The sequence below is a fragment of the Nothoprocta perdicaria genome, unplaced genomic scaffold, assembly GCF_003342845.1.
Source record: "Nothoprocta perdicaria isolate Ctin4 unplaced genomic scaffold, notPer1 scaffold_0, whole genome shotgun sequence".
NCBI classification, from domain to species: Eukaryota; Metazoa; Chordata; class Aves; order Tinamiformes; family Tinamidae; genus Nothoprocta; species Nothoprocta perdicaria.
Window position 1 is genome coordinate 8435151 of NW_020454092.1, and position 21005 is coordinate 8456155.

At 39.2% G+C, this 21005-nt stretch overlaps 1 protein-coding gene across 1 annotated transcript in view; it reads left to right on the top strand.

Annotated features, from left to right (window-relative positions):
* Nucleotides 1-21005, top strand: part of EPB41L5 (erythrocyte membrane protein band 4.1 like 5) — a 51522-nt gene that overhangs the window by 15727 nt on the left and 14790 nt on the right. Inside the window, exons 7-16 of the mRNA XM_026053983.1 lie at nucleotides 2269-2389; nucleotides 2801-2888; nucleotides 3513-3601; nucleotides 4752-4821; nucleotides 5568-5737; nucleotides 6357-6463; nucleotides 7125-7152; nucleotides 9518-9563; nucleotides 10541-10656; nucleotides 20693-20859. Of these exons, the coding sequence (XP_025909768.1) occupies nucleotides 2269-2389; nucleotides 2801-2888; nucleotides 3513-3601; nucleotides 4752-4821; nucleotides 5568-5737; nucleotides 6357-6463; nucleotides 7125-7152; nucleotides 9518-9563; nucleotides 10541-10656; nucleotides 20693-20859 (1002 nt within the window). The remainder of the gene's footprint in view (nucleotides 1-2268; nucleotides 2390-2800; nucleotides 2889-3512; nucleotides 3602-4751; nucleotides 4822-5567; nucleotides 5738-6356; nucleotides 6464-7124; nucleotides 7153-9517; nucleotides 9564-10540; nucleotides 10657-20692; nucleotides 20860-21005) is intronic.

Here is a 21005-nt window from a genome sequence, read left to right on the forward strand (position 1 = left end):
AGGTGCTTGTGTGCAAGCTTCTTCATTTTCACACGAGCCATAAGATGCGTAGGCTTCCTGATTTGCTTAGAGGTCCGAGCATGGCTTACCTTCTGTTTTCACTCAMTTCCTGCCATCTGTTCTCATCTTTGTACTAATAAAAGGACTTTGCTTCAGCACTCAAGTAAAAAGCCACGTATCTAAAAAGCACCCAATTTTTGAATTCAGCAAATTWTAGAAATCCTACTTAAGCTGTGCTTGTCTCTGAGGAAGTATGCATGAACTCTATTTATTGCCGTTTCAGGTCCTGCTGCAACCTAAAGAGGTGCACTTTTTTACTCTGCTGTACAACATTACACTTGAGTTATCATTCTTATTAATGAGTCTTTGGCTTTTGATTCCAGTATCAATGGCTTCTGAGAGCTACAGTTCTAGTCTTGTATAAGTTACTTGTATAGGTTGTTCCTTCATTGATCTTCATGACCAGTGTCTTCTCTTTTATTGGGGGATGAGACTTGATTGAGAGGGGTGACTTGAACAAATGTTGAATTTGTTGTGGTTTTCAGCAGAGGAACTCACAAACTAAACAAGAGGAGAGATTTGACATTAGAGAAGTGTCTCCTAGGGAAGGCTCTGGGGTCCTTTACGGCTGCTGTAGCTTTGTGGCCTTCAGTACACAAAAGAATCCCAAAGCTCCTACTGTAAAGTTATCATGTGTGTGATGGAAAGGGTTTTGGATATGTGCCATACAGATTCTCTKTAAGATACTTCTCTTATAAACCTGTTTGCTACTGTATTTGCTTTCTAGGAGTAAGTAACTCCTGTTACTAGTAATGGCCTGATCTTTTATAGTTATAGAGTTGGGATGAAGTTGTAGAGAAACCTGATCTCTTTTTTTTTCCCCCAGTCTTTTGTTTAGAAAACAAAACCCAAATATATCCTATGGTTAGAAATATTAGCAATGTTAAAAGTCTTAAGATGAAAGCATTCAGTGGATCATTTTTTGGAAAAACAAAATGATCCAATTAGGACATAAATACATTGCTCTTTGTGATTTTTTTTTTTTCTTTCCTCCTTCTACAGTGAGGCCTTTACCAGGGTTTTAATCTTCCTGTCTGACAGCTGTGTGCTTTTTATTTAAATCAGCTGGATCCTAAGCTGGCTTTGACAGCATTCCTTTCAACAGAGGCAGGCATTTTAGTGGGAGTAAATTAGTATAGAACTACAGACTTCCTCTGTCAGCATTAAGAAAAAAAAGGATTAAAAAAAAAAGCAGGGAGTTGCTGGAAAGGCTATTACTCTGCCTGCCATGTTCAGAAATCCAGGGAACATGCTGATTTTGTAGCTTCAGAATACATTGTGTATTTATTTGACTTTTCAAATCTTTTTAAAGATCTTTCTTTTTTACCCTTCACAAGCTTAGGTGGGTTTTGTTGTTGTTGTTGTTGTTGCTGGGTTTTTTTTTTTTTTTTTTTTTTTTTTTTTTCAAACCAAACAATTATTGGTCTGTGTTACAGCCCCAAGTTCCAAGTTCAAGAGTCATTCCTGATTTCTTAGACATAAGCTGAACATCAAAAAGCCACTGGAAAACATTGGACAGAGTAAATGTTTAGTGTCTCTGAAAAGCGGGACATTTTTATATAGGTTTCTAACTGCGGGTTCCAGCATTTTAGGCATTCTCTAAGTCTTTACATGCTGGACTTGTTAGCATCTGTGGAAGAGGGACGTCATGATTCTGATGCGGCACTCACATTGACTCGCACATTCCCGTCTGCTCTAAATACCATCCCCTTGTGCCTCCCTTTAACACTCAGCATTAGACCACAGGAGCCATTTGTCTGACCCACTGGGACATTTATTATGTCCTTAGATGAAAACAAAAGAGAAAAGTAACATCTGCACGATTATCCCCCRACACACAGTAGTTTTAGTAGGACAAAAAAATTTCTAGCTGTTGAATGGAAATTGATTTGTAGAATGGACAAATACTTTCATGAAGAATGTCAAAACTGTTTTGCTTTTTTCAGGTTTAGTGTGCTTTTAATTAAAGACTTTTTTCACCAATATATCAGCAGCACTCTGCAAAAATAAATGAAAAGATTTGGTTTAAACTTTAGGATCATTCTTCCAGTGTCTGCAATTTCTCTGCCAAAAAATGGTGAAACTGCAAATATTGGGGAACAGTAAAGTAAATTTAACATTTTAAATCAGAGCAAAGCACACTAAAGTTCTTGTTAATATCTGCTGTCTTTATTGGCAACATTGCTTGACATCACTCTTTCTTTATAGCTGAACTAGGAGACTATGATCCTGCTGAACATGTCCCTGAACTGGTGTCCGAGTTCAGGTTCGTGCCCACTCAGACTGAAGAGATGGAGCTAGCCATTTTTGAGAAGTGGAAGGAATGCAGGTACTAGATCTTGTGATACACCTAGCCATGCCTTTGCACAGTTTTTTTTCTGTAAAAATAATGTTTTTTAAACATACTGCTGAATCTTCTTCCATGATCATGTTCAAATATATAATTCTTGTGTGGTTCTGTCATGTTTTCTAAGAGAATATAATGTAAAAACTCTAATTTCCAAAGATCCTAGTAAAGTTATGAGGTTACATAGCTTGAAATGTAGTAATTTTTGAAGCAGTGGTTTTCAGATAATGTTTTACAAAAGTGACCTTAAAGTTCCTGAAAGCAAAAGCAAGTCAGCAATATTGAAGTGTTTCACCAATGCTGAGGCATTTCTTCTCCTTCTCTCTTCATGTGCCAGCTTTTCCTTTCTCTGCTTTTTCAGGCATCTACTTAACTGCCAAAAATTTATTTCAGGGGGCARACACCAGCGCAGGCTGAAACTAACTACTTAAACAAAGCTAAATGGCTGGAAATGTATGGTGTAGACATGCACATAGTCAAGGTATGTTTAATCACAGTGTGGTGACCTTTGGAAATGAGAATGTTAGCTTTGTCCAGCATTCCAACATTATTTTTAATCTCTGGAGAAAAAAGAAATAGGAAGACTGCAGTCCTAAACTGTGTAACAAGTGATCTGGCTTTGTCCCAACATTCTACCTGGCAGCAGATGTTTTAGAAATAGAGCTTGAGTCCAAACATCTGCTCTGTATTAAATACGTGGCTGGTGTGACAATATGAACTGTTGTATTTGGACTGAAAGCTATGTGAAAATCCTAGTAATTGAAATTGTGTGGACTCCAGTCAGTTAACAGCTAAAAAACTACAGGGAAAACAAGTTCTGGGAGGAAAGGAGTGCAGCGGAGGTCCTTATTGCACAGACAAATCAAGAAACTTTCTTTAATTTGGCACTACATTTAGTCTTGCTAAAGCACTGCAGGCTAGAAACATCCATTGCCCAAGATCATCGAATGCAGAATTGTTTATGAAACTTTTGCTGCACTAAATAAGCCGACACATCTTTAATTGTAACACTGGATGAATACACTGTATTAATCACTGGAATAATTTGTATGGGGGGGGGGGTCAAGCATGGAAGCAAACATAATATTTGTTTTGTGACAATTAGGCAAGGGATGGCAATGACTACAGCCTTGGATTAACCCCTACCGGAGTTCTTGTCTTTGAAGGAGACACAAAGATTGGTTTATTTTTCTGGTAAGCTTTCCGATTAAAACAGACTTTTTCTTTTGTTTCTTTTCCATGAGTCAAAAATAACGATTTTTAGAATATGGGACTGCTGTTAATACTGGTTACTTGAAAAAAATATTCTATAGGCTCTGAGTGTTTTCATAGTGTTGAAAATATAATCTTTCTTTTATTAATATTCTTGATTGATAATGCTAATAGATTTTATATGTGTGTAACTTGCTAGTGGTAAGAAGAAAAGACCGAAGAGCGTTGAGGTGTTTTTGTTTCCAGCTTTCTCTTGAATTTTCTAGTAGGTGCTTTGTAAATCAAGTGTGCACCCAACCAGTAAAATGATGCTTTTTCATGCATTCAGAGGAGGTGGTGCGTCTTGCTTTTTGAAGAGAGGCAAAGGCAACAAGAGTAATGCAATATTTTTGTAATCCCGTGTATTGTTAAGTGCCATGTAATTCCTATCCAATTTTATAAACTCTATTCAAAGAGTAAGTCAGCAGATGGGAAATCTCGTCATACAAAGACTTAATTTGTATTTTATAAACTTTTCAGAAAAACCCTCAGTAGCAAAAAGATATATGTGCCTTGTGAATTCCAAAATACAGGAATCCCCCCATCATCAACTATGTTTTATTTACTTATTTATTTTTATTTAATTATATTGTTTGCTTTGGAAACACTATGTTTTTCTGGGATATGGGTTTTTTTTACAACTGCCATCAGAGAAATTAATCTGTGATTAACTTAGAAAATTTACCTTTCTTTAATAAAATAGAACTTACTTCAATCTGCCTTTATGTCTTTTTGAGCTCAGCACCAGTTTTTCTGTGTATATGGAAGAGCAGGCAAGCGTGGATATTTTTGGGAAATTTACAGTTTATGCTCAAGGATGTGCTGCCTAAGTTTTTATAGGATCATCTGTTTTGAAGTTGCCGACTTCTTGCAAGTGTTCTAAATTTCTAATGAAGAAGTCTTAGAGGCTGAGGTAAAACATGGATATCCTCAGTCTAGTCAGGCCCTTGTTGCATGARCTTAGGAAAGAAAACAAACAAAAAAAACCCTCCAAAATTAATTAGTAGGGCCTCTTGGCCCAGCGTGTCTAACATGCTTCTCAGGTGGCCTACTAGGAGTTGGAAGTGTCCTGCTTGTTCTCTTCGTCTTGCAGGCCAAAGATAACAAGGCTCGACTTCAAGAAGAACAAACTCACGCTGGTGGTTGTTGAAGATGACGAGCAGGTAGGAAACTGTCTGTTTAGTCACATCTCACTCTTGACTGTATGACATAGTGTGTGGGTGTTTTTTTTTTTTTTTCTCACTCCTAATCTTCTTCTTATGTTTTGAGAATTAACAGGGCTGCCTTGAAAGATTTTTAATTGTGCCTTTTGGGGGGTAGTGAAGAGGCTTATTTGTGAGATAAATTGATTTGATTATTTTTTTTTCTCGGCTTTTATTTTAAAAAGGGAGTACTGGGTTAAATCAGTCTGGGTTACACAATTTTGAAAGCCCATATTTAGTTTGATGTGTTGTGTGTGTGGGAGTGGAAGGCTAGGTAGCATAAGACCCAAGCAGTGGAATGAATTTCCAAGAYAGATGCCAGAATTGTTCCCCAAGATAGAAATTGTTATCAGCTGAGATTATAAAAATATGATTACTGATAATTTAAGTGAATTGATCTGATTTGGAAAGTGAGACTAAGAGGCTAGCCTCAGTGAGAAGTACCTTACTATCATAATAATGGGTTTAATATGTAGTTATTCAGGCTTGGCTTCTTAGGGATATGACTTGTARCTCTCTGCAAACATTGGAGCAGTTCATTAAAGCTTCTGAAGAGGTTGATCTTTTTTTTTTTTCTGGCTAAAATATTTTTTTTTTAAATTGGTTTTATGGATAGTAAAACTTCAGTTTATTTAGCTTGCATTTAATTGTAACTTGGATTTATTCATGCCCCTTATAAATCTGCAGTGTGTTTTGTGTGCTTTAAGGGAAAGGAGCAGGAGCACACTTTTGTTTTTAGGCTGGAYCATCCCAAAGCCTGCAAACACTTGTGGAAATGTGCAGTGGAACATCACGCCTTCTTCCGGCTCCGAGGGCCCGTCCAGAAAGGCTCGAGTCGATCTGGCTTCATTCGGTTGGGATCCCGGTTCCGATACAGGTCCGTGTCCTCGGTCATTTAGGGTGTCTCCTCTGTCGTTTCCTGAGTGGAAACAGGAAAGGACTTGACCAGTGTGGTTACACCTGTGTGGTTACAACTACTATACACACACGAAAAAAACCCTAAAAAGCCTTTTCTTACAAAATCTTGAGAAAGTATTTCCTGACCAAAAAAGAAATCATGGAGGAGAGGAAAAAGTATTTCCTGCAAATGAGAAACTCTTGATGCTGATGTTTAGTCCCATTCTAAATTTTAGCTTTTCTCTATGACCTTTGACAAGATACCTCAAGCTTCAACTTTGCTCTGGAATTACCAGCCTCTCCCAAACTGCAGGCTTGGTGACCACATGTACTTTTTAAGTAATTTGATGTTTAAGGAGTTCTTGTGTCAGCTTTTTCCTTTGGGAAAAATGGGCTGAAGGTTAAAGGGTTTTGTTCAGATTTCTCTTTTACATGAAAGGCCTTCTGAAGCTTAAGSTTTTTCAATAGAACTGAGATCAGATCATTAAAACATGAATTCAAAACAGCTAGAAACATGACTTTTTGGCAGGCAGTATCTGTATTTTGTGATTAAAAAAATGATTGATTCTACTCTTTGGTACTTTTGCTTGGTTTGTTAGTGGGAAAACAGAATATCAAACCACCAAGACCAACAAGGCCAGAAGATCTGCATCCTTTGAAAGGAGGCCCAGCAAGAGATACTCRAGACGAACACTGCAAATGAAAGGTAAACTCCTGGCTTTCCATTGTGCTAAGCGCAATCCACAGAGAGAATGAAATAATCATGTTCTTTACAGATCCTGAAGAAATTTGTTCTCTTGAATTTTGAGAATAAGTTTTCTTTGTAGTAGGAGGTAATGCGTTTACAGGAAAAAAAAAAACTCATGTCCACGGCATGTCATTGTAGTTTACCTAACAGATAGAACARCCATAAATATTGTGAAATATACATGTGGATAATGGTAGGAATCTTGAGTCCAAGAACGATAATGATAACGTTTGAAATRTTTGACTTGGGTTTGAAATTCCTGTTGTTTTCATTCTCCCACTGTTCTTAGGTATTAGGTTCTACCCATTGTCACACCCTGGCAGCATCTGATTGCCTTATTTCCACACATGCCTAGGTCGAGAGTGACCTCCATATGATGCTTTTAGAGGCTTTCTTAAACCCCACTGCTGGTTTCCTCCTAAAAATATTTTATTCTTTCAATATAGATTTTTTTTCATGCCATACATGGGAAGGCCGTTTCTAACTTTTGTTCTGTCACTTGTCTGCTTTTAAACAGTGCTCACCCACTTTTATTAATAATATATTTTGTATTTTATGTTTAACTGATAACATTATTAAGATTAAATTTTAATTAATACTTCCCTGCATATTTTTGCAGCACATGTTACTAAACTTGAAGAAACAAGGTAAGATGCATTCTAATATTTAACTTCCTTTCTTGATGATTTTCGTCTGTACTTGAGCGTGCATCCAGAGGGTTATAAGACTAACTAAATGTAGAACAACATTCACCTCTTTACTGTGGTCTTGGTGTGTTGTTTGTGTGTGCTTGTTTACTTTAGAGAGCTCTTGCCATTCAGAGCAAAGCTGCTGTGTTTCTGTTGCATGGACAGTACTGCCAGACATACTTAATGTTGCTGAATGCTGGAGCAGTGGTTTGGGGCTGGCTCCTGTTCTGGCTCATGCTGAGCTCCTGCAGCAGCAAGTGCCAGGTGCTGCCCAAGCACTGAGGTCAGGTAAAAGCATGAGAGGATTTCTTCATGCCRAGTTCTGCCTACTCTGGTTGTGTGATGGAAATATGTAATCAAGCAAAGATGAGTAATATACTATAAAATAAATATTTGAAATATTTTACTGCCTTTTTTGATACTGCACTTGCATTTATTTGTGTATGTTTACTTATTTTTATAAACTTGTACCAAATTATTTGTTACCAACATTGAGAGGGAGGCTTTTTGGTTTCTTTTTGGCTTTTTGGTTGCATTTATATACCTAGAGTCTTTGTACTTACCTTTGCATTTTAAAACAATCCTGTGATACAGAATCACTGAGGGTTTTATCCTATTCCATAGAAACAGAAAAACAGGCTAGATGGCATAACAGGGTAGCAAAGGATCAAACAGTCACTCAGTTCTGCTTTCTATTCTTTGCCTTGACTCAAGAGCGTTGCAATGATCAATGGAAACCAATTTTGAAAGAAAAGTAGATCTTCATGCATGTTAAACATCATGAAAGTTGTGGCTGAGTGAGGRGTGTCCAAATAATGCTTCAAAACAACTGGCTGGTTTCATCTTSAGTAGCAGCAGGGCTGATTCTTGCATGACAGGGGGATGAGATTTCTTCATCTTGGTGTCCTTCTGGGCAAGTCTCTACTGCTCTTATAAAATGGAAATGTTCTCTTCCACACTGGGTTTCACCAACATACTTGAAGCTCCTCTGCATGCAGATTGTGATTATGTGTCTGATTAATTAGCGCTCTCTTCCTGCTGTGTTGTCATGCTCTTCTCCCAGTCTCATGCTGCTTAGGTCACTCTGGGAGTGGCAAGAGAAACTCCATGTGCGGTTTCTCCCGCTGATAAGACGGCCTCTTGTGAAGTGTATCGAGGTGTGGCAGTRCCGTGCTCACCTGCAGAGCAGTCGGGCCCCTTTCTGCAACTCTACACTCCAGCCCTGCTAATTGAAATGCATCATGAAAGATGTATGTTGATCCCTCGAGTATTAACTCCRTGCTGAGTATTAACTCAGCCCTGAGGAGTGTTCAACCCAGAAGGCATTCCTTAATATTTGTTCAAGGTGTGATAATCTGCAGCCTCCACGTTCTGTCAGCATAGAAGGCACAAAGTTGGGAAAAATAATAGGAACAGATTTGTTTTAGTCTTAATATTATGGTATTGGAGTAAATTGATTCTAAAGAACCATTGAGGTAGATACAAAATTTTGAACTTTGTTTGAATTGTCAGTTTGCCAAATCAGGTTGCAATTATCCAGGCCATAAATTAAAAGGATGATTAGCCATATGAGTTTGGAAGCTTTTAAAAAAGACATAGAAGTGAGTTTAGAATCTTCTCTTGAATATTTAGTTTCATGTAAGATTTATAATGCACGCTATTGTGCAAGACATTAATACTTTTAAGTCTGTCAACCTGAAAATGCGAAATGTGTCTCAGACAGAATGCAAAATCAGCAGGCATAAGGATGTGCTTAAAAATCTTTCTTTTTTTTATGCTCTGTGGAGCTGGCTCATAATTTTTGAATGACTGCTTTTAAGACCGAAGGAAATCCACTCCATTAGACTGTATATGCAGAAGAAGCTCATGAATTTTTCGGGTACTTTGTGAAACTACAGATCATAAGAGCAAACATATCTGCACCACATAAATGAGGTTTTGAAAACGTCGCGTTGTGCTGGATGTTTGGCATGCAACTAAAATCATGGTGTTTTTGCTTTTAAAGTGCTCTACCCAGTTGAATCAGGAAGAGTTTTTAAATGTAGCTGGTTTAGGAGGGGAAGAGAGCAAGTCAGAGCTTATAGCTAGGTTTCACCATGATAAATCACAAACTTAGTTTGGTAGCCTCAGTTACCTATAATGAGACAGATGACCCTAAAGTACAATTTTTGTGGCTTTTTTGAAGGGGGAATGGAAAAGTGCTTTGGAAGAATCTTTGCTGGACTTTGTATTTTTTTAGGAAAATGCAGTTCTGTCAGTTTGCAAAAATAATTGTTCTTTAAAACATTTTGATACAAATTCTTTTTGTCTTTTTATCTTGCAGTATTCCAAACAATGCTGTTACTAACCAAAATAATGGATCGCAACAAGTAAGGCCCAACTTGCTCATTCATTTTAAAGGCAGTTTCAGCACATTTGATTATTTCATAGTTTTTAGACGTAAAAATAAAGAAATAAAGAAAATACTTCATGCCCCAATACTACCGTAAACTATGCTGTTCATTATGTATCTTTGAGAGTTGTTGGTCTCCGAAGCACGTTAGTTCTATATGCCAAGCTACTTTAAAAGTAGAGAGAGCATAACCCATAAGCAGCTATGCTGTTTTCTTGTTGCAGTATTTTTCTAGTGTTCTAAAACAGAGGAATGTATCTGCAACTTGAATATATTGTTAGCCAAACATAAGAGTTTTTTTCAGTTTGAGAACAGAATTGATGTGTGTCCTCTTGGTACTTGTGCACAGAATTCCTTATATCCCTGGTTACTTAGGGTAACCTAACACACTTTCTTCATGAGTAGCAAAATAATTGTACTTGCAGTTTGGACAAACCTTGGCTCTCTGGAGTATTTCAGATGTAAACTGCAACAGAACAGGTCACAGATTGGCAAAGAGGACAATCAAATTTATTTTAACAGCAGCAGTCTGGAAGCGTGGAGGTACAGGTTGCTGCTCTGCAGGTTCTCTCGTCTTCTATGCAAAATGAGCCGCTTTTTRCAAGAGCGGTTGTTTCAAATGGCTACCTGAAGGCTAGAATTTTAACCCAGAAATTGCAATCACTGTTATAAAGTTATCTTTTGCGGGAAATAATTACTGCATGATTCAAAAAGGGACACAACAGGCTGCGGCTTTTTACCATAATCTTTGAGCAGCTGTGGATTCATTTTGGGACTTGCTACTATGTGCTGTACTGGGGAAGATTGAGCCTAGACATCCTGGACTGTGAAGTAATGGAAGAAAGCAGCCTTGTTTTAGCTTTGTGCTTAGGAAAAGTGATGTTGTGTATAACACATATTTCTTTTTCATTAGAGTGTGTGTAATAACCGATTGTTTATGTTCTGTCTCCAAAGAGTTGGACTGCAAAGCCAAACTTACCTGTCCTAACAGCAGTTCCTTCTGCCCCTGTCTTAGTGGAAATAGAAAACCTCCCAAGGAGCCCTGGAGCCAGCCAGCAAGACAAGAAGTGGTACGTTCTGCTTTGTTGTTAAATAAATGTTGCTTGCTTATGCATAGTCCAAGTGAGTGTTTCTTTATCTACACTTAAATAAATAGCTTACCTTGCATCTTTAACATAAATTGACAGCCAGGTTAGTGCATGAATGATGTGAATATAGTCCAAGGAGGTGAAAACAACATGCTTTGTCCCTGCCAGACAGAAGAAAAAGGTATTTCCAGGGACTGCCAATGATTAAACCAGTAACAGCATGTCTAAGTCTTGGAAGGAGCTGAGGCTGTCCGTTTTGCCACAGTATTTCTTGTGACCATTTGCTGGGTATTACGGGGGCTTAAAGACTTCTCTCAATCCTTAACAAAATGCAGAAGCTCAGAAATTCATGTTTTTCTGAATCTCCTTGAAAACTTCTGAAATGGGTAAACTAATTTCTTCTTAATCTGGTTGAGGATGGAACTTGACGAGGATGATACAAGCTGAAGATAAGAGCTTTGAGTTTATATAAATAGGATGTTCATTTATGGAATTGGATGCGTCTGAAAATTAGGGTGATTGGTTTGGAGATAAATATACATATCAGATATCAATTTTCAAGTAGCTTTTTATGGCAAAGGTATTTCAAACCAAAATTGACATTTCAACCTAGTATTTCTGCACACTTCTGACTCTTTCCAGGTTTTTGTGCATATGGCTAATCCTTGAGGGGTAATTTTGATTTCTATAAGAGTCTGAAGAGCAGCAGTGCTGGAGTGGAGTGATACTAAAGCTCTTATCGTAAGCAGTTTCAGCCTTCAAGGGACAAAAAAATGTTTTTCTCCTTTTGTCTGGAATATCAAGCTGTTTTGCTGCAATATCTCTTAAATATGAATAATAACTATTTCTAACAGTACATTGAAAAATCTCATTGATTAAAGACTTTTAATATGGTTTATAAGAGGGTGGATAATTCAGCTTTATCTGTTGCGTTATGTTGCAATCTCAATCAAAACAAATGATCAATGCTGTTTTTCTTTCTTTAGCCCTTGATTTGTTTAGTAGCTGAAATCTGTGCTTGTCTGTGATCGGATCCTGTTGATGCTCGATTCCTTCCACGGTGGTGGCTCAAAGGTGGCGGTTTCCTCATTCTTCAGCATTTTCAAAATGGGTTCATTTTGATTTTCTTGAGCTTAACCGCAAGACGTGTGCTAGAAACGGGTATTTCCTCGGGTGGAAATGTATGACTCCTGCTCCAAACAGCTCTTCTTGGGTGTCTGATTCATGCTTATATTTGCAAGGCTTCTGTTGTGCACTGAAGTCCTGCTGCTTTTGTTCAGAAACAGAGAGGACTTTCTAGCCAGGCTGTTTCAGTTTTGATCTTGGTGCGTCTGGTTCAGGATTAAGAGCCTCAGCCAGTCTCCCGTAACAGGCAGGCTGAGCTTATGTGCCAGCTGCTGCAGGACGTAGCCTTCCCATAGAAGAATGAGTGGAAAAATAAAATATACCTGTAGGTAACTCAAAAAAGTAAGTGGAAAAAGAAAGCCTCCTCTCTGGCAATTAATGCTTTCTGGTCAAGCAAGCAGTACTTGTACTGATCATCTGTGTTTCTTAGAGGCATATCCTTATTGCTGAAGGCAGTTGTCTTCTGGCAAAGTGGTTTTAATATGTGTGCTGGAAACTGTGCTGCCTGTGGTGACCAGGGCAAATCCAGCTGTGGGAAGAAGGCAACGGTTTGGAGCTGAGTCAGCAGTTGTGCTGCTTTCTGGAACTGCTGCTTTCTGGTTCTGCAGCTGGCAAGTGGGGTTCGGTTAATGCCACTGCCCAAACATCCGTGTTTGTCGCGGGGGCTGCAGCCTGCGTGTCTTGGTGCTGCCAACAAGGGCTTTTCTAACCTGCCCGTCTTTAATTGGCCTGTTTCTGCATGAATTACTTGTGCTTCCTCGCAGAAAAACAGTCTTCTTTTAGAGAGAGAGCTTGCCAAGGTTTTATAAGAGCAACAAAATCTTGCAGGTTGGGGATTTTGTTGATGACTGGATTTGAAGGGGTTTAGAAGGAAGGTTCTGACCTCGTGAGTGTCTCTGTTTTTCTTGGCAGGTGCCTTTATTGGCTGCACTGCRGCTAGAGCCCTTCCTCATGTCAATGTTTCCTTTAATTTAAAATGTTAATGCTGCTGCTGCCAACAGCAATYGTGCCAGATCGTAGGAAGTACTTTGCCAGATAGGAAGGATTTTAGTTATTGTTTTCTCTTTCCTCYGTTCCTATAAAGATGTCAGAACAAAGAAAGTGCATATGTCATTCTTGCCTRTCCAGATGGTCTGGAATATTAACTGCAAGGCCAGAAAACATAAAACATAATTGATATCTTTCTAACTKTGGCCTTTTTCTGAAAAGCTAAAACAAAAGATTAGTCATTGTATTTCCTTATCCTGGGATATATAAGGGGTGTTTTTGCTTGCTTCAGATTTCATGGGTCATTTCCTTAAAATTTGTCCCCCAAGGGAAAAATGGAATCTGAATTTACCCATGGGTGAGCTTTATAGCAATCCTCTCTCTCTGCTAAGGAGGGCTATCCTTGAACATCAATCATTACCATGGCTCTGGATCCTGCATGCTGTTCTGCTTCCCTGCCTTCATGCATGTGATCTTCCAACTAACACACTGGCTGCCTGGCTGTTCTGGTGGGGCACGAAATGTTAAACTGGTCTTGTGGGAACCTGAGAAGATGAAATTTGAACTTCAGGGCTATGCTGGACTCTGTCTAAAAGAGYAAGAGAGTTCCACCTTGTTGCTTAGATTTGGGTCATTAGTTAGAGATTTTTACATTAAACTAAAGTTTTGGGGTTTTTTTTTCAAATTTCTTTGCTTGATTGCTGTGAGGGATCACTTTTTTTCCATGCACTTTTTCTTTTTGATACCCAACTGCAACTGACATTAACCTCTCTCAAAACATTACAGTGAAGTATTCTCACACAACAGACAACAGCTACCAGCACTTGGTCTATTTCAGGTCATTTTAACTCTTCAAACTAAAAGTTTTAGAAGAAAGTAGGGATCTTGACTTGGGTCTCCAAATATATCTCCAAACATATCTCTAAAAAAAAAATATGTATTTATGTATATATATTTTAATGCATAATGGAGATGACAAAGATCATAATTTTCAATAGGACCTAGTTCATTAGTGAAGGAAGATGAGGGGAATGGCCTGTGTACTGTCCTGTTTGCTCCTTCACAGGAATGCTCCTTCCTCTGGGCTTCTGCCTCCTTCTACTCGCGTTATAATCTGCATTTTCCAGTGGTCCTGAAACTTGATGTTGCTTATAGCAGCTTGTTTCGATTGTATGTTTAGATTGGCTGCTTAAACCTTTAAAGCTTCCTGAATATAAAATGCACTGTACAATGGAGAGGTTACTCTCCCTAACCCAACCATGTTACTCATCTTCCCCATCTATAASATGAGCATCGTCCTTGCTCAGATTCATCAAGTGCTTTGAGGTGAAGCAAATTGCCTTTGTGTGAGTATAGACACTGCATGCAGGCAGTTTGACTCCTCCTTTTGCAAACACACACGTGTTAGCCAGCAGCAAAGGGGCTCACTTGACACTGCCTTGACGTTCACTCGCATGCCTCCCCCTTCAGTGTTCCTCTTCCAGCAACCTCATCCTTCCTTGTCTCTCCACATCACCCTTCTCCCCTTCTGCCTTTTCCACCCCCGCTCCCATCCAGGCCTAATCACTAATTGTGCCCCCTCCCGCTCCCCAATAATCCAGGCCCTTTGATGCTGCCGACGGCCGTCAGCGTGGTGGAAGCGCGGCRGCGCCGCCGAGGACGCACTCCGCGCACGGACCCTGCTCCGCTTTTGTCCATGAGCGCAACGCGAGGAACGCGGGCCTTCCTAGCGGAGCCCCGGCCTATGTCCGTGCCACCATGACCAGTCTGTGAGACACGGGCCTGCCCGGAGCACAGGCCGCCAGAAAGATGCGCTTTGAGCCGCCTTGCTGATAAGGACAACGGACATGGAGCTAACTAGGGGGAAATGAAAAGAAGGAGAGAAAAAAAAGAAAAGAAAGAAAGCAAACCTACCATGAAAGCTCTGCGTATGGTGCTGTTGGTGTTTAGCCTTTAAAGAAAATTAATGTATGGACTACAAGATGCCAGTAAATCTTGCAGTAGAAGGAATATATCTTTTTAATTGCCTTAATCTTTTTTTTTTTTCTTAATGATTGAAAGATTTTAGCTGGTTTTAACCTGAGAGCCAGGCAGGAAGTTATATAACCCAATTGCACATGCCACCCGTGGGTTTTAATATGGTTTCAAAAATCTAAACTAAATAGGGACATGTAACTGCTCCCGACCCCCTTGTAGGATGATTATTTAAAAAGATTGAAGGTATAATGTTTGATCTGTAAACTAACTTTTTTAACAAGTCCTTTTCTGATAAATCTTTTGGAAATGGAATAGAATTACTTTAACTTTTTTAAAATAAAATTATCAGAATTCCTGAAAAGGCAAAGAGTAGTATTTTGGGGAGGCGGGGGCCCTTCTAGGGAATGTCTTAGTTGCTTTCTAGAAATTCTTCTTTCATTTTYGCTGCCATGCTTCAGTTGAAATGAAACAGGACCTATCTGGTGACAATCACAAGTGCGACCACATGAATCATGAGGTTAATGGTTAAGTCAAAGGTTAAGGCTCCAGCTTTGTGACTCATCGGTGTTCTTGGGAGCTTCTTCAACAAGCTTTAAATTTGAACACTGTGTTTTCTGAAGTTAGCTGCTTTTCAACTGAAATGATCTATTCCTCTATAAATTAAAACAGAAGGAGTTGTGGTCAAGGGCTTTTAAATTTACCTGTGGTTGGATTTTAGAATAGAGAAGGTCTTTGAATAATTTTCAAATTGCTTGTTCGCAGAGCCCACAAATAGAAAAATATTATGTTCATATATCTGATTCTGAAGAAAAATAAAAGTCTAATCCAGGATATAAGTTAATTTTGCCTGACATATTTCAGCCTCCTTACCCCTTACATCTGAAGGGGGGAAAGGAGGTTATTAATCAAACATGAGTCGCCATTTACAACTCTAATAGAGAATATGCAAGTTGCATGTGCAAGATCACTGGGGTCCATGGAGAGGATTAGCACAGTTGGTTGTGCTCTTGTAACTAGATCCAGCAAGGTGTGGATGTGGTAAACTTCCAGAGCAAAGCAAACTTCTGTGTGTGCATTTCTTAAAAAGTTACCCAGGGATATGGAGATGAAAGCAAGCAGGGTATTTTAACTTTAAAATATGATATAATTTTCTGGGCAGAGGAGGGAAGAGATGCAGTTAATGAGTGGAGGAATCGGGAATGGTTTTGTATTTAACATTTAAGAACRTTGTCGCAATAGCAGGCCTTTATTTTGTTGCAGAGTTTGTGATGGCTTTATGGTTCTGTAAGCTGTGCTTAACTCTGAATGTGATGGTCAGACCACGGCAGTTAGTGGCTGATGGAGGCATCAGGGAAGGTTTGTTGAAATGCCTAGTTTAGCTATCACAAAATGTGAGAATAGTTTAGGTCTGAAGGTGCTCAGGAGATTGTACAGTCCAGCCCTGCTGCTCAGATGCTTCCAGAAGGAAGGTGCTCCCTTCTTTATGTCCTTTTGTTGGGCTTGCTCTAGAAGTTCCATATCCCTCCTGTGCTAGGAGCCTGGACACAGCCCTGCAGATGTGGCCTTAGCTGAGCAGCAGTGCAGTGCGCAGAATGTCAGAGGTTTTCCTGGGATTAACTGCAATTTAATTATTAAAGCTGTGGCTAAATTTTTCTTCGTAGACTGTTATGGGACAGCAGAGCTAGTTCCACCATGGGAATCGGCCCAGGCTGCCTGAAATCAATCTGCTTTTGGATTTGATTTAGTTTAGTATTGTGCATGTTGCATGCTTTTGCCAGCTGGCCTTCACTCTTGTATACACCCTAAGGGTTCATTTTGTTCTGTGCTGGGTTTACTTCAGGGCAGTTCTGCAGACTTCAATAGAATTGCTACCCAGTTCACACCAGGGTGAGTGAGTGACAGCTCCCAAGAATGGACTGAGAAACTGCAGCGAACAAGCACGCATTGGTACCACCAATATTCATCTGATCTTTTTAAAGGAGCAGGGCACATACTTGAAAAAATAGTATTGCTGAAATGCACAGATGTGCTTTTAAATGGCATAGAGGTGATGGATCTTTGCTCAGTATCCATAAAGCTTCTGCAACCCACACCTTTTTCTAAAGGTGTTTCCTTTCTCCAAGTGTTGCCTTGCATGCATTCTGATAAATCAGTATTTGGAAATCCCATGCAGTGATAATAGCGCAGATATCATTGCCCTTATGGTTTCATTGTTTAAGACGACTCCAGATTTTGTTGCTGTCCAAAGAAGTTGCTTGAAAGTAAAAATATGAGACTATGTGACTCTGCCTGCTCAGTAGAAATCCGAATGCAGGTGAAGAGTCTGCATTTGTGGGATCACATCTTCCTAAGATACTTTATTTTGCTTTCAAAGGGATACAAAGTTTGCATTTTTTCCCCCCTGAATATTTTACATTGTTGCAAGAAGTTTTTGAAAAGATAATCAACTTCTGTTATCACCTTCAGATACAGCATTGCTCAAAATGAAGAAAGTGGACAAAGGATTTCATACTATTGTACAAAAATTGTGTTGAGAAGGTATTTAGCTTGCAGAGTTGGAGAGAGAAACTATTCTGTGCCACTGCCAGCCTGAAAGAATCAATTAGCTTTTATAGAACTCCATACTGYTTCAGATTAGATTACTTGCAAAACGAGTTATCTCTTTTGCAGCTGACTCAGATAATCAGTGTATTCTGTAGATTGTACTTCATGACTAGTGAGAATGAAGTATTAATATCATTTTGCTTTTTCAATTAGAAAAWTATTAGCTTTTTTCAACTGGAATATTCCCCCAAATTATGATACGGTCTGTAATGGACATGTTAATGATGATACATATTAATATATGTAGAGGGGAAAAAAGTAGTAGTAATGCAGTAGCAAACTCCCTTTGCAGTAGCAAACTCCCTTAGCCGTGGGCGTTCAGAGTATATAACGATATCTTTGTGATTCATTACTGGTTTGGAAAGCTTTTCCAAGTATCAAAACCTTTTGATTATTCATTTATTCATAATTATTTGCCTGGCTTGAATTCCTGGTTTCATTTCTCAGCTTTTCTCCTCAGAGTATTTCTTGAAATACGCAACAGAAGCTGATTCTGAAGACAAGGAGCTGGGTGCTTGTTACTGTGCAAAGTTCAAATAGCCTTTTGTGTAGGTAGATTCAAACATGCTGAAAGCTACTGCTCCTTTCATTCTTGACTGCTGCATAATTAGCATTGTAGCAGTTCTGCTTTTTGCCTGCCGTATGATTGACATGATACCTTATCAGCCTTTTGTTTATCAAAAATTGTGTGCCATGATGAAAATAATATCCTTGTGCAGAGGAGAAGAGGGTCTTCTGAGATGCTTTGAAGGTAGAGAAGAGAGAGCCTGGTAGCTCCCTGTTAGTCCTGCTGGTTCAGGAGGTGTTTTGGCCATGTTGGGTTGTTAAGTCACACATCTGCAAAACAAAATGAAACACAAGCTGCCTGAGACAGCGATTCCTTTCTCCTGATGCTTACATCCAAGACATTGGGAGAAAGGTATACTTCCTAACAGGTGTTTTGTATTTAGGTCTAATATGCTAATAGCAATACAAACTCAAGTTACAGTATAACTTCTCTTATGTAATCAGCCCTGTGTGGGTGGCCAGATAGTGATTTCCATCATTCTGGAGGAAAAATAGGACAGATTTCTGTTTGCACCTTGGCTCTACAAGGCTTCCCCCAGCCCTCCTGTGCTGTGGGGGTGAAGCCCGTTTGAATCCTTGCTAAGCTGGCCAGGCCTCCATCTCATGGCAGAAAATGGCAGTAAGTTTTTCTGCAAACTTCTGCCACCTCATTGTAAGTGTTAATCTACTTCTCAGCTCTAGGCATGTCGAGCGTTCCTGTTGAATATGTCATTGCATTTCAAGATTGCCCTTATCTCTAATGGGCAGATTTCGAAATTAACTCTCTTGGCTGTCTGTTAAACACTGCAGCTGTCCCTGGGGAAAGGGGGATAGTGTAATTACTGCATCAGCTTTCTAATAGAGATCAATTCTGTCTTTCATCCATTTTCTCTGCAGGATGCTGCAGTGCTCCTTTTGACATGTCATGGCCTCCGGGATCTATAAGCTCACTATAGGCAAAATTTTAAAATTGTGTGCAGCTTGTCATTCTTGACATTCAGGAGGCTATTTACAGAAGTCTTCAGAAAAATACGAAGAAAAATGTTGGCATGTGGAGATTTGAAAACACATTTCACTTCCATGCCTGGACAGCATCTGAGAGTGGGATAAGGGGATTCGCTTTTACTTTGTTCTTGTCTTAATTGGTGAGCATCTGCTCCTTTTCTAAAAATTGACATTCTTTATGTGTACCTATCATTGCATCCTTGCAAGATCATTTGCTGCCTGCGTTTTCCCATTAGTGATGAACAGAGAGACAATGTTGTAGATAGAAAATTTTCATATTTTTCCCTTTGCTTGCAATTTCTCTACTCATTCTACTGCTTAGAGAACCAAGCAAGTGATCACCACATGCCTTGGAACAAATAATTGTCCTGCCATGATAGTATATTATTACCATTAAAGCGGTCATATTCTATAATCTGTTGCAAAAGCATGTATTTAACATTGAAAGAATTCTTSTGAGTGCTTGCACTGAAGGGTGGTTTTTTCCCTTGAGCCTCTAGTGGTGACCGGGACTGCTTCCAAATTCCAGGGGATGGAGGGAGGGAAAGGGGTCTTAACCCATTAGTGGCAAATGAGAAGCTGGTCTACGGCTGGTAGGAAGTTTCTCCATCTGTGCATAAGGGTAAGTTCTGTTGTGATTGGTATTTAATCAGTTTCAAAGTTGTGACAGAACTTCAGAATTGATGGGTTTTCTTTTCAAACCAATATTTTAGCCAGACCGTATGTAAATATAGTTGTTCAGTGAAAGAGGAGACAGTCARACTCTGCAGTTACATGCCCAGGTTGCCTGGTTAACTCTCTCTGTTCTGCAGCAGCTGTTGTTTACGTAGCTGTTACAGTTTGCTGTTGTGATAGCTTTAGCTGTTCCTGAGCTTTGAGGAGATGGATGACAGATTCCTGACTGTTTGCATAACATAAGCATCATAGTATGACTTTAGTTTTTATATCTTTTCCATTTTTTCTGATAAATACAGATGATAGGCAAAATTAAAAAGGAGGCATTTCCATTAGAAAGCCAAGAAAGTAAAAACAAATGTTCCAGACATTTGGGTGCAGTGTACATACTGTGGTTCGTTTAAAGTACTGTGACTGCAAAGGTTTCATTTGTGCCTCTACCCAAATTACTAAAATTGGTTTTAAAAAAAAGAACTTTTTGTAAATAGTATCAATTTCTCTCCCCTCAAATTTTCTTTTTCTCATGTAAAATGCTAAAATGTGCCTTGAGCTAGAAAAACTTGGAATGCTTCTTCTGAAAAGATACAGGTAGCAGATTAAAGCTTACCTATTTCTTGAAAGAAGTAGAGTCAGCTTGTGGTATAATAATAAATGAGGTAAATCAATGTATATTTGCCATCGGAAAGAGTTTTGAATGTACGTGCTAGGTGGGACTTTAGCTGTGATTGCTTCAAGATTCACTCTTTTGCAGTCTGCTGCTGTGTTCAAGTTCACACATCATGGAGTTTCTGAGACTTCCCTCCTCCTCTTCACTTTTTCTACTGCTACATGATGAAAAAACAGAAGATGTGGACCTGTGTTCTCTGCCATTAAGTCAATTCTTCTAGAGACTTGAATAGCTCCTGGTTTTTTGATTTTTTTTTGTTTTTTTAACTTCCTGGCAGCCAGTGTCTCTTAGTTACCAGAAAAAGATTTTACAGAATGTGCCTGGTTAGCAGTAACCAGCTTGATAAAGCAATTGTGTACATTAAAACTTCCTGTTATTGCGAGAGTGGTGATATGATGCTTCCTATCTCTGCCCATCCTTCTGCCTTTGCAGTGGACATCTTGTTGACTTACTAGACAGCGAAGAGTTGCCAGAAACTTGTGTTGATGATGCCCTAGGCCAAACAGTTGCTGGCTTGACAGCAGGAGTTTCGGAAGATGCTGCTGGTTGCCCTCATCCTGGCACAAAGGAAACTGCTGTTGACAGAGTGGACCCTGACCGTAAGAGAATTTACAGACTTTTTGCCTATTGTCATTACATATCTGGGTCAGTTAGCTGATTAAATAGCCGTGAGGCTGTTTTTTTTACAGAAATCCAAAAGAGTTTGGGAGAACTCACTTTGACAGTGTGTGTAAGGATGAATTTA